The 13,919-nt window shown below is 36.8% G+C and overlaps 1 protein-coding gene across 1 annotated transcript in view; it reads left to right on the forward strand.

The window, feature by feature from the left end:
• LOC5569149 (acid sphingomyelinase-like phosphodiesterase 3b) overlaps positions 1–13,919 on the forward strand; it is a 394,937-nt gene that overhangs the window by 286,913 nt on the left and 94,105 nt on the right. Inside the window, exon 5 of the mRNA XM_021839906.1 lies at positions 5,219–5,427. Within this exon, the coding sequence (XP_021695598.1) occupies positions 5,219–5,427 (209 nt within the window). The remainder of the gene's footprint in view (positions 1–5,218; positions 5,428–13,919) is intronic.

The following is a 13,919-nucleotide window of genomic DNA, read 5'->3' on the forward strand; positions in this document are numbered from 1 at the left end:
TTTCTCGATTAGCTGCTTGATGCAATCTTGAGAATGAGATATCCATAAACTGCGTGCTCATTAGGATGCGGTTTATTTTTCGAAAGTTCCCAAAACCAATAACATAAAAAAGAGAAAGCCCAAAGTTTGAGTTAAAAGTATTAACATTTGAAGGTGGCTCAAGCGACTGAAAGTTAAATTTTCAAGTTAAGTGAAGTCAAGTTCAATAAAGTTTGCATATTTTTCTTTTTTTTTACTAATTTCGAAGCTTTTGGCATTCTGTTAAACACTAAAATTATGAAAAAATTAATTTATGCCGAGCATTAAATTTGTCTTTAATTAAAACTTAGGAGACGGACCTGCTGTAGCGGTTAGAACACACGCCTCTCAAGCCGAGGTCCTAGGATCGAATCTCATCCCCGATAGGGGGCTGTCTAGTAAAATACCACGGCCTCACACAAAATTTTGAAATTTCCCATACCGAAAGTGTAAAGGGGTTTGCGTGTTGGTCAAAAATTTCCAATTTTAGCGTTACGTAATTAATGTATGCTGCAATATCTTCATTACAACCCTTTCGATGAAAACATCGTTCTGAAAAATGTTCAGCATTTTTTATGGTGATTGATAGTGGCTTAAAGACAATGCTTAGGTTTATATGGAAATGACTATGACGAAATTTTGCAACAATTTTCCAAACTCAGTGATATGTAATCTAAGTAAAGGTTTATCCATTCAAAAAAAAAACTTGTTCTTCAAACGATAAGAAAGCAAGTTACTGAAGACAGCAATTGAGTCCAAACGCAAAGGTGAAGAGATGCCCATTAATTTTCTCGCTGTTGTTTTAGCTCTATAGAAGGGATCCCCCCCTCTCCCCATGGTAAGATTTTTTATATGAAATTTAAAAATAAATGTTATGGCTTGTAAGAAGTCTTGTAAACCCATACATAATTAATGGACAGCCCCATATGGGTTTAAAGTTTTGTAAAAAGATCAATAAAAAATAGCTTAAAACGATCTTGTTCATTCAGCAACTTTCTTCATTGAAGCTTGAGTAAAAAGATTTAAAACATTATACTAACACCAACTTGAATAAGACAGTCCTACCCATGTTATATGTATTATTTTAGTTTTTTAAGCTTATATTTTTTCATTTTAACAAGGTTCTGGACCATTTTTAGTTGCCCATAAAAAGATAGTGTTCTGTGTTCTGTGCTTCATGTCAGACGCAAAAAATTTTCACTGCCGTTCAAAATTCCGTTTCTAAGTATCTTTTATCCGTATATCAATACAGTAATACCTCGATGTAACGTAACCTCGATATATCGTAACCTCTTTATAACGTAACTCGATAAACGTAATTTTTACCTCGATATAACGTAACTTTTTTTTTGACTCTATTTATTTTTACAATTTTTATTAAAAACATGGTTTATGAACTGCTATAAACATTTTTCAAGATTCAAACACCAACCAATACTAAATCAAAGCAATTCAAGCGTTTACTATCACTGAATACAGTCATAAATCGATATCGAAATTTCTCGACGGATTCTGAGGATGCCTCCAGATATTCCGACAATAATTGCTCCATGGGCTTATCTTAAACTGTCCTGGTATTCTTGTATAAACCTATTCTTAAAATTATTCCGACAGGGATATTCCAGAAATTCTACAAGTTGACCCTCCAGATATTCGTGTGTTATTTCTCCAGGATACGAAGTAGATTCAACTATGCATTCTACAAACAATTCCACATATACTTTTCCGGAGTCTAGAAATTTATAAATTATTTCAGCATTTTTTCATGAATTCTTTCAGCGGCCTTTTTAAAGAAGAATCCAGTTATAATTCTTGGAATGCTCTACAAATTATTTAAAAAGCCGTACAGGTATTCATCCAAAAACCTGAAGAACAATTTTCTTAGCATTTCTCCACCAATTTAATTATGATTTTCTGCAGAACTTTTTACAAATATTTATGCAGAAACCATTCTATATACTACTTTAGGTTCTTCAAGGATTCTATGTGAAATGAAATATTTCATTGATTCCAACACGAATTTCTAAAGAAAGATTCCAATGATTTCATTGGGTTCTTCAAGTAATTCTTGAAGACGATAAGTCTAAACATTTTTCTACGGATTTATTTTTATTACAAAAATATATTCAGGGATTCCAAAAACTGAGCATCCTCCTCCGGAGATCCTCCAGAAATCTCTCCTAAAGTACAACCGAAAATTCACAACGTATTCGTTCAGAAACTTTCGCATGAAAAATTACTCGAAGATAGTTCTTGTTTTTGACAGTTTTCTAGTGATTTCTTCATGAATTCTAAAAAAAAACATTTTTCAAAGAATTCTTGGGACATTCATTCTAAAATTCTGTCCAGAACTTACAAAAAGATTTGCTTTAAGAGTTTTACCACGAGTTCCTCATAACAAAATTCTTGAAATTCCATAACTGCTTTCTAGAAATGTTCATGGATTGCTCAACATTAACATTTTCAAAGATTTCTGGAAGATCTCATTTATGACTTTATTGTATAGTTTCGAGTGTTCAAGGATTCCTCCAAAGTTTTTTCCTGAATACATTTCATTAGGGAATACTGAAATAAAAAGGTTAAAGTAAAAAATAAAACAAAAAGAAAAATATAAGAAAATTTCATACGGAAAAAAGTTTTAAAAAATATGTGAGATAAACTGAAAATGCCTGCTAGTTCAATAATATCAATGTAAGACCCATTTTCTCACCAAACATGATGAACGAAATTCAGAAAAAAAAAATTTTTGCTTCGATATAACGTAACCTCGATATAACATAACGAAAATAAAAATCGAGTTACGTTATATCGAGGTATTACTGTATAACTTTTACATTTATTAAAGTGATTAGTAGTGTACAGGTACAGTGATCAAAGGACGCTATGCGGAAGTAATAGGCAGCAATTTGGTGAGTTTGTTCCATGATACCACGACGAAAGTCACGCGATCGTTTACGGAATTTATTTGCATGGTCGAGAGTGAAAAGGATAATGCGTTGTAGCCCATCCGATCGGGAATTTCCATCCTTATTTTTCGTTTTGTCTGGGAAACCCTTAGCACGTCATTTTTATTCTGTTTACGCGTTTTGGCCGGTCGATTAGTAAAAATCTTGGAGTTGGTTGTTGTTCCTCGCCCGTAACTTTGTGTTTTTTGTTTCTTTTTGTAGTGTTTCGTAACATTATATTTTGTTTCTTTTTATAAATAGAGTAGCGTTTGATCCTTCGACCTTGACGCTTCCTCTTGCGGAGGATGTCACGCGTCGTTCGCGTTGTACGGTAGAATAGTATCGCGGATCGCGTTAGTAGTGTTTGATTCTTTGATCTTCTCGCTTGCTCCTGTGGGGCGAGCGACGAACATTTTCTCGGTGGTCAATGCTTTTATCGAGTCATATCGCGAATCTGGTTAGACGCATTCATTCTCCTCGGCTTCCATAAAGTAAGTAACACGTCAACATTTCCCTCCCTTCCCTAAATTGACCAGCATTCGGACGCAGCCGGCGCCGTTATTGTTTGTTATAATAATGAGAGCACCAGTACCTACACATTGAGGATGCTACTGATCCCGAGTAGTGTCTGTTGGTTCCCTGTGTAAGTACAGCTGTTCTTGCAATATTCCGGCAGATGGTTAAATATATACCGAAGCGTTGGAAAATAGATGAAAAAGGTGTTTTAACAGCTTTTTTTAGACTGAAATGTCCCACACCCTTTATTTTACTATTTGTTCAGCTCTAATATACAGTCTAATAATGAGAACGTTTCTATGGAGTCAAATTGTGTATACTAATGTATATAATTGTGTATATAGACAAAAATCTTCAATAGTTCTCACATGCAAATGAAATAACCGTTAACGACTAGTTGTAGGTTCCAGAATGTTAGAATTCTGTCAGAGAGGACCCCATCCAACGAAATTGAGAATCAAAAGAAAACAAGAAAGTGCAGTATAAAAAATTCATTTACACCAAAAATCATATTACTTTTCAACTTTTCGGAGCCTCCTGTTTCAGTCTGATGGCGAACACTACCGCTCCAGGGAGCAAAACGAGTTTGCAATTATTTTAAAAGCTTCATCATGACGAATCTTATAGCAACCCTCGGGCGAAACTCCTCGCTTCGAGAGCAGCCACTGGATACTTGAATGTCTTTTAAATTAAAGTGAAACTGGTTGAGCTCCATCCTCTGCTGAAGTATGAACCCAACGAGTTGGTCGATGCTGTTGCTTTTTAAAATTCATTCAATTGAAAATGCTAATGCATTGATATTAAATATTCAATTCGCTCGAAGTTGCTCTCGACCGCCGCAGAGGGTGGCGTCGTTCCTCCGTCTGGTTTATTTTAGATGGAAGAACAACCGGTTGTAGCTAATTATTGGAACACGTTGCAGATAACAGATACACGTGCTCAGTGGGAAGGGTTGTTTAAATTGAAACTTCTTTCTCGTACAAAGTTATAATTGATATTGTTAATAAATTGTGATTGATTGAAATGAGTTTGTACTTTTGATTGAAATTCTCGAGAGAAAGGAAATATATGCTTGTGCGTTTAGCAGATAGAGTAAGAACATCAAAGGCAACTTGTAATATGAAATCGCATTTGATTGGATGATATTGAAATCAATTTCAATACGATGTAATTTAAATTGAAAATTCTTAAAATAAAACTGCTGCTGGAACAAGTTGTAAAGGTTGGATTTAGCCGTAGCACTAGAATATCATTTTATACTATGAAATCAGTTAAGAAATATAAGATTCCTTAAAATCAAAACTGCTAGAACAAGCTATGAAGGTTGGATTCAGCAGTAACAATAGATTATCTAATAAACGCCAGACTTCAGCGCGAATTTAACTTCACAAAGTTTTTCACTAAGTGCCAATGTCGGAAGAAACAATTGTTAAAATAATATTCAGCAGGGATTCAGATAGATGTCAACCACTTTGTGGAAGGCCATGAATACGCTAGCCGCTACTGATATCTCCGTCAACTAACAATAGGTATGTTGTCAATTGCCGTTCCACTTTGACAACGGAATGAATTGCATTTTTGACATTCCGGAAGTAGTTCCAAGTATTTTCCCCTTCCCCTGACTTCCCCATCATCCACCCCAACAATCGATGTAATTTCATTTCATTTGCGAAAACCTAATTTCCTCAATCTTGTCCGTATGCTTAATACAGTTTTTTCCCCTTCTCTCGTTCTTTCAGCGATGGCCTTTCCCACGGAGCCAAACGACTGCACGAAGCGGCTAGGATGGAGCTGCTTCGAAACGTCACCGAATTGCTGAGTCGCACCTTCCCGTCGCAGTTCGTCTTCCCGGTGGTCGGTCACGACGATGGCACGCTGAACTTTGGCCAACTCGGTGAACTGTGGCGGCACTGGCTGCCGTCGGAGGCTTTGCAGACCTTCGAGAAAGGTAAGATTAAGTGCTCCTGGGGAGATTGGAGCTAGGGGGTCTAACTGACATACTGAAAGACAGAGTAAGGGTATGTGGTGTTTCGAATGATTCCGTCAAGTATCATTCAAAACGAAATTCGACAAGTATTGCGAAAGCAGTTTCAATCAAGAGAACTTTTTTGAAAATTCCTGAGGGACTAATTTGATAATGAGCTATTATTGAAAAAATAAAAGTTATGAAAGCCCATGGCGATGATGGAATTCACCACATCCTCATCAAGAAACTTCCTTTTTTTTCCTAGCTTATTATTCTTAATTGATTTATTTAACATATGTTTTCATTTGGCATATGTTCATGAGAAATGGAAAAATGCTAAGGATGTGCTAATTTTAACGCCGAACATAAATCCTGCAGAAGCTTCTAGCTATCGTCCATTCAGTTTGCTTTCCTCCCTCAGCAAATTTTTTGAAAAGATAATATTGAACAGATTGATGGTCGACATCTATCAAAATTCAATTTTTGCTAATAAACAGTTTGGATTCGGCCATTGACATTCGACCACTCACCAACTTTTAAGTGCACATAATCCATTTGTTCCAAAAATCTGAAGCCTTTTCTACTGGTCTTGCTCTTCTAGACGTAGAAGGATTCGACAGCGTTTGACATGAATCCTTGATTTTAAATTTAAAAAACTTTAATTTTCCAATATAGGGAGAGATCCTCCAGGACAGCACCCAATACCGGACAATGTCGAAAAATTGAGAAATCACGGCCCAATCAAGATGATGTATTAGTAGAAAAGAAGCCTATTATGGAGACTAATGTTTGCGTAGAAAAACACATCCTTGAAATATGCATGCCTTCTTAAAAAAAGTAGAAAAGTTTGAAAATCTTAAAAAATCTGACTATCGCTTTATTTTTGAGCCTATTTAGTAATTATTTTGAATATGAAAAAATACTTTGGATCACGCAAACATGATCGAACATAATCCTTATTTGATAGTGTGAATGTATTTTGTACCATAATTGAACTAAATGTGGACAAATTACAATTTTGGTTAAGCACCCTCTGTCCCCCAGTTTCGGACAGCTTGATTTGTAATTATTGCGCCAGTATCTCAAAATACATTCATTTCTCATGAATTCTGTCGATCATGTTATCAAATATGCAATAAAATTAAGAAGAATGAACTTTCAGAACAACATCGAAAAATGTGGTATTTTTCATCATATCCAGGGCTCATGCCAGGTCAAAATTAAAATTTCAAAAATTACATTGAGGGCGTTCAAGCCAAATGTAACGAATATATAAAATGTCTGTATCATTTTTTGTTTGATTATATTGACACGTATTTTTGGAATATGACTGGAATTGAATTTTAAAACTCAAGGATAGAAAACCAAATCACGTGGTTCTTCGTGGTTTAGATCTAGCAAAATTCTAGCAAATCACTAAGATTTTTCGACACGAATGCACCCCTTGGTGTAAAGTATCGTAAATACACAAACGAACAAACAAAACTAAGATTTTTATTTCACAGAGTCCTCCCGAGAGATTTTTAAGAACCATTGAGATCTATTTTTGGTCTCCTAGGAAAACCTCAGAAGTTTCAATAGGTTTTTCGAGTTTCCCAGAACATTTCCATTGGACTCCCCAAGTAGCACACGAAACATCTTCCAAAGAGATGCTTTTCAAAACTGGTTTCAATCATGTTTCAATAAAAGCATCTGTAACTTACCTGGTTATAGTTCGGTTGCATATCAATAAAAAAGTTTATTTCCGTTCCAATTAACATGCATTTCACTCCTTGTTTGACGTTCAACATTTTTGAAACGACAAGATTTGCTGCAAATGTTTTTTGCAATTAGCAATGAAGTCAAGTTTATCAAGATGTTTTTAGCAACTTTTGAAACAAACTCTTGAAACTTCTCCCAAAATGCCGGTTTTAATGTTATGTTTCAAATTACTTCCATTTAAAGCATTCGCAACTTGCATTCAATTTTCGTTCCCATACTCACAACTCAAGAAGATTCATCCCAGTTGCGACCAAGTTGCACTAAACTACGTGTATGACAGCTAGAAGTTTGTTTGTTTCAATCCAGTTGCAATATGGTTGAGTTACACCTTACGTATCATCTAACAACGAAAACATGGTCTAGCAACAATTTGTTTGTTTAAATGGTGTTTCTCATGTGTTGCTCGAAAGTTTTTGCGAAAAGTTTAGATTATTTCAGGCGTGGTCTAATTTCGCCAGTAATGAACTTGTATTCCGAAGGGTGCAATAAAGTTATAAGCAACAAGCTTTGATTAATGGGCCATGTGATCGCTTTTATTGTGCATTGGCGAAGCAATTGTTCGAAGAGCTGGTGGAGTAGTGAGTAGAGGAGAAGATTGGTGATCTTGAGGTCGGAAGTTTGACTCTCGATCATATTTTTGTTTTCATTTTTTTTTTCTCTCAAGTATTTTGCAACAAATAAGCAATTTCGATATAACTTAAATAGCATAGCATAGCATAGCATAGACTGACTGTACATGTCAATGGTTGCTACTCCGTGATTGATCGGAACTGGTAAGAATTGCACTACGATCCAAATGAATAAGGGATGGGAGTTTCCGCTTATTTTCGAAGTACAACTTTAGCAGATCTAATATTATTGATCAATAACGGCGCCGGCCAAGTCCTTACAGTCAGTTGGGATGGGGAAGGAATGTTAGGGTGTGATGATTGTTGCTTCTAGAGACCGAGAATACCTCTGCATCTCCACAATCACCACGGGGAGGGTGTTTATTAGTGAGGGAGGAAAAGATCTGGGAGTCACCATTGGTCAGTGATGCGATCCATGGATAAGGAGGGAAAATACAACTTAAACTTAAAGCTAGTTTTGCATTTTGTCTCGAGAAGTTTTCGGTAGAAGATATAAAATATACGTCAACATCCATTATGTCGAACCATTCAAAAAATGTTTTAAGTAATGGCAAAAAGAAAAATATATATGTATATATTTTAAATAATATGAAAAAGGAACGATGCCGACACTTTTAGTGACGAACCAAACATAGTTTGTTTGAAAATTACAGAAGCGTAATGCTGTACATTATTGTCTCGAGATGAAAAGTTTTTGATAGGAGTTTTAAAATATACGTCAACATCCATAATGTCGAACCATTCAAAAGATGTTTTTAGTAATGTTAAAGAGAGAAAATATATGTATATTTAAATTATATAAAACAGGCATAATGCCGACACTTGTAGTGACGAACCATTCAAAGTTTATTTGAACATTAAATAAAATAACGTTTTCATGAAAATATGTGTCATTATAAGCATGAAACGAGCTCACCAGTTGGTAATCCATCCTCGACTTAACACGGATATCTTTTCGCACTCACACAACGCGAACCGTAAAGCTTCTCGGCGTCCCGAAAACGAACCGTCTTGTTTGGGCTCTCCGAAACACTGCCCAGCAAAACTCGCGAAACGAAAAACGACTCCCGGCGTCCCGAAAACAAAGCGTCTTGCTTGGGCTCTCCAAAACACTGCCCAGCAAAACTCGCGAAACGAAAAACAACTCCCGGCGTCCCGAAAACGAAGCGTCCTGCTTGGGCCCTCCGAAACACTGCCCAGCAAAACTCGCGAAATGAAAAACGACTCCCGGCGTCCCGAAAACAAAGCGTCTTGCTTGGGCTCTCCAAAACACTCACAATTTCGATATAACTTAAATATGTTGCAAACAGACTCCGCCTCTTGCGCTTTTTGCGTTGCTATTCAGTGCAATTGTAAGTCATATTTTCAACCATTGACAACTCGGATTAGTGTCAAGAGATAATTTTATCCTTGAGTTGAAACAAACTGTGCTGCTTGGGATGGGGTGTGTAAGTGATTCCTAAGTTAATCTCAAAGGTCTACGTGACGTGCAAAGGGTTCCCAGGAGAACCTGAGAGGTTTTCGAGACGTATCAATAGTTACCCTTGGAGTTTCTAAAGTGTCCACATAAATTTCTAAAGGTATTCAAGAATTTGCAAAGATGTTCCCGGGGCTTTCTAGTGGATGTTTTATTCTCCTGTAAATTTTCATGACATTTTTGAGCTTCACCGGGATTACCAGAAGACTTCTAGATGTTTTCTGGGTTTTCAGACGGGGTTTTCAATTTGCTCAGAAGTCTCAAAAGCCATCACAGGGGTTTGAAAATGCTTTCAGCGGTTCTCCTAAGGCTTCTTCAGATGTTCTTAACAGTTTTTCTATACATCGAAAGGATTTATACAAGGTTTGTAAAATCTTCAGATCTTCAGGTACCTCTGTAAATCGTTTGTGAATTGTTGAAAACACAGCTCTTGATAACCTTTTGGGAATAAATTGGAAAGCTCTAGAGCTAGGGCCTCCTTCGAAAAGATTTTGAAAATTTCTTTCGGCTCTTAAATGGTTCGATACCATTAGACTTTTTCTCTCATTTTTATAGTGCGCTTATTTAGCTGCCTCTTACAACCAGTGGTGTGTCTGTCTGTCCTAGATTGTTGAGTTTTTCGCGATGTAGTGTGTTCCGTGTCGTATTTTGTATGAGAAAACCAAGAAAACCAGGAAACTATAGGTCGAGGGTTCTGAAAAGGCCTTAATTGCTCTGGATCATTATCAAGCCAAAAGTGGAACAATCTAGATGTCTGAAGAAGTTCACAAAACTAATCCAGAGATTTTAAGTTCAATGGTAGACATTAATAGAAAGTGAACAAACTCCGGAACATCCAGGACCCTTGGCGTTACCCTTAGTGCTGCCTTTGAAGTGGCCTTGGCCGTTATCTTGTCGTAGAGCGTGTACCGTGGAGTGCGTGTAGTTGACCCGAAGACCTCGATGTACATTTTACGCTCGGGTCGTTGGAGCTTTCTTTCGCCGATGATTTCAAGTTGTTCTACGCTGTGAATGATGTCTGCGACGCTCACCTCCTGCGGTCCCAACTTGATGTGTTCAATCGAATCGAATGGATCTCAACGTCGTTAAATGCTCTGTGATATCGTTCTCTCGGAAACGCTCTGCATTATTCTTTAACTATAACGTTGGTACTACTGTTCTCAACAGAGAATCTGTAGTTAAGGGTTTAGGTGTGTTAATGTACTCAAGGTTAACTATCAAAGAGCAAGTCACCTTCGCTACCTCCAAAGCCTCGAAAATACTTGGTTTCATATTCCGTGTTTCAAAAACATTTAATGTTCATAAGTGAGGTCAGTTATAGAATATTCGTCAGTTGTTTGGGCTCCTTACTATCAGAATAGTATCGTGCGCATCGAGCCATATCAGCACAAGTTCATGCGGTTTCAGCCCTGTCGTCATAAAATTTGAGCTACTTAGTCGTATTTCTTTTTGGGGGCGTTACTTTAGCTCAGAGGGCGCTACTACTGCCAGGCGTTCATATGACGTCGTTTGTAATATCCAATTCCAGATCAAGAAACATGAAACTGTTTAACTTAATCAAACAGACAAAATAAATAATTTCAATCATTTTTTATTCTTCAAGCGCATCGTCCCTCCTAGGACAGAGACATAATTTTATATGGACAATTGTAATACATTATTTGCTCAATCAAAAATTCAATCAAATCGATGCATTGTAACTTACTTATTTACCTTATCGGTAAGGGTAAGGCCTAGGAGGCCGGAGATGTCTCCATTTGACTTGGTCCATGGCTGCCGGTCGTTAGCCTCGCATTCTTCGAAAAATCCGCAAATGATCCTCAACTTGATCGACCTATCTTGCTCGCTGCGCACTACATCACCTTGTGTCGCTCGGATTATTTTCGAGAACCATTTTCACCTGGTTGTTATACGATTTTTTGTTGACAAGCCCGCCTACCACAACCTCCCAATTTTTGCAATGCCCTTCCAGCAGCTGGTGCAATTTATGGTTTATTCGTCTATAGAACGTCTTTCATCTGCACTCCTCCATAGATGGTCTGAAAAACCATCCATCAGAAAACACCAAGGGCGAGTTGATCCTCTGCACGTAGGGTCCATGTTTCGTGCCCATAAATCAGTACCGGTCTAATCAGCGTCTTGTAGATGGTTAACTTAGTGGCGAACTTTACTCGATCGAAGAGATTTGCGGAGTCCAAAGTAGACACGAATTCTAGCAACGATGTATCTCTGAATTTCTCTGCTGGAGTCGTTGCTGGCGGTCACCAGTGCGACCAGTACACATTCGTGTACTTCGACCGCCTCGATTTCATCCCCATCAATATTAACTCGAGGTGGGGGCATGTCGTGTCATCTTTTTAGTCCCTTGTTATCATACACATTGATCATTCGACATATTGATGTCCGTTTCTCCTAGCTTCAGAGCTCAATCAGTTGTACGTTTCCGCCATCTTCTCGAAGTTCCGTGCTAGAATATCAATATAATCGGTGAAACTAAGTAGCTGAACGTACTTTCGGTACCAGTCATGTCTGTAAGACTTTTTACGAATCGTTGCAAATCAGCTCACTTTAAAGAAATTTGACAATTCTTCTATGGAGATGACAGCGTGTTTGCACCGCAGCTCCACCGATGTAAACTATTGCATAGACGGACCTGTCACATGAAAAAGGCTGTCCCCGCTCTACTTATCACTCCCTCTAAGGCAATGTTGAACAGCGAGATTCGAAGAGGCTCGAGGGTGTCCCTGATAATTAAGAAAAGCACATCACTCAATCTATCTTCGCATTGATCACTATTTATCAGTTTGCCTAGAAATACTGTATTTTTGCATAATCTGCCATAGCTAGTCTCGATCTATATATCGTAGGCCGATTTGAAATCGATGAACAATATCTGTATAATGATGTGCGGATACATTGCACTCCCGGTACTTTTGCAACACCAGGCGAATAACGAATATACGATCCAGCAGCCTTATTGTTTTTTTTTTTACCTATTCTTTATTCTGGAGATGTAAAGCCAGAAGTCCCCGTCCTCTGCACGTGTTCCTGGAGATGAAAGTTAATCCTGTTTAAATCTACTGGTTCCAAAAATAATTCGATAATATTAATAAGGCTGCTACGTGACCGGTGTTCACTAATCAAAACGTGGTTGATTGAACTTGTTAAACATAACTAGAACTGATTAGAGCATCATTCTGTACTTTTATACTTTTTCTGATAAGCATTTAACAAAATTCTACACAGGCAAACTACAAACAAAATTTGATTTAAGTTATTCTGGGTTCCGATTCACTCCGATATCATATCATACTAATTTTCTTGACTTTATCACTTACAAGTATGATCAAGATAATAAAAAGAACCGTAAACAATTCCAAAAGAGGCTTGTGCGGAGTTTTTTTTTATGAAAATTTCTGTACAAAAGGCAATGCCAAACGGAATCGCAACGTAATGCTCCTATTTATGTTTTCACGATGAAAAAAATAGCATTTGTCAATAAAATAAAATGAAAATTGTTCCACCAGCTTTTAAAATGGAGGAAATCAGCTTGTAAAATGTTTAGTACTTCCAAATTATGCCATCTTAATTATTTTTTCCATACAATTTTATGATGCTACCTATATAGATAGAAACGTCGATTTTATTTGAATCACAAGAGCTGCCCAAACATACCAAGAATAGCAAACTTTTTTTTGTTATAATCTGGCGTTTTATTCCCGCAAACATAAAGAAATGTAACAGTTTTAGAGGTAAAACACTTAAAATTGTCATTCCTCGTATCAGTTCAACAATCAATTCCAGCAGGCACTAAAACTTTCAACACTATATGGACAATATTTTACTTGAACAATATTGTTATAAAACTGAGATGATAACTATCAATTATCATTCCAGTTTAGTTGTTTAGTGATTTTTTTTAAGACATCGTATATAATCCCCAAAACCCCTTTTTAAAGGTCATATCGATATAATTTCTAAATACATATCTGGTATTTGTAAATGCAACTCCTACTTAGAAGTTTATTGTTTTCTGGGTTCTTGTACGAATTTGGGTCGCCTTCAATTGTATACAATTCCTTGTCACTGTCGCGGACTTATCTGGACTGACCCCTCCTTGATGTCCTACAGGGCAGTTCTGATTATAAACCACGTTATCTGGTTTTTGTCCACACAATTTTCAACCGTAGTCTTAAAGACTACGTGATTTTTCTAATTATGTTTCCAGATAATTGATCCGGAAATTTATTAAATGATTATGATAAATTCAAGGAATCAGGTGTATTATGTTGTCCAACAAATAATCATATATTCAGCTATGTACCGTTTTGATTCATATTACGGATACTTAAGGCCTCAGTGAAGTAAAACTCATCATAAAGCATATAAAATAAATCATTCTGTAAGATTCCTCCACGTTATCGAGCCTACAAAACATTTAACTTAAGATTTTGATTCCGCAACATGAATAATTTTAAATAAATAGAAATCTGTAGACTTTTAATGATTATTATTCCGGACGCCACCTCACTTTTGCCTCATACTCCAGACACTTTGATTCAAATTCTGGACAGCTCTAGTAAAACATAGATAAAAAGCCAAATGAT

This window comes from Aedes aegypti, chromosome 2 (assembly GCF_002204515.2).
Source record: "Aedes aegypti strain LVP_AGWG chromosome 2, AaegL5.0 Primary Assembly, whole genome shotgun sequence".
Taxonomy (NCBI): Eukaryota; Metazoa; Arthropoda; class Insecta; order Diptera; family Culicidae; genus Aedes; species Aedes aegypti.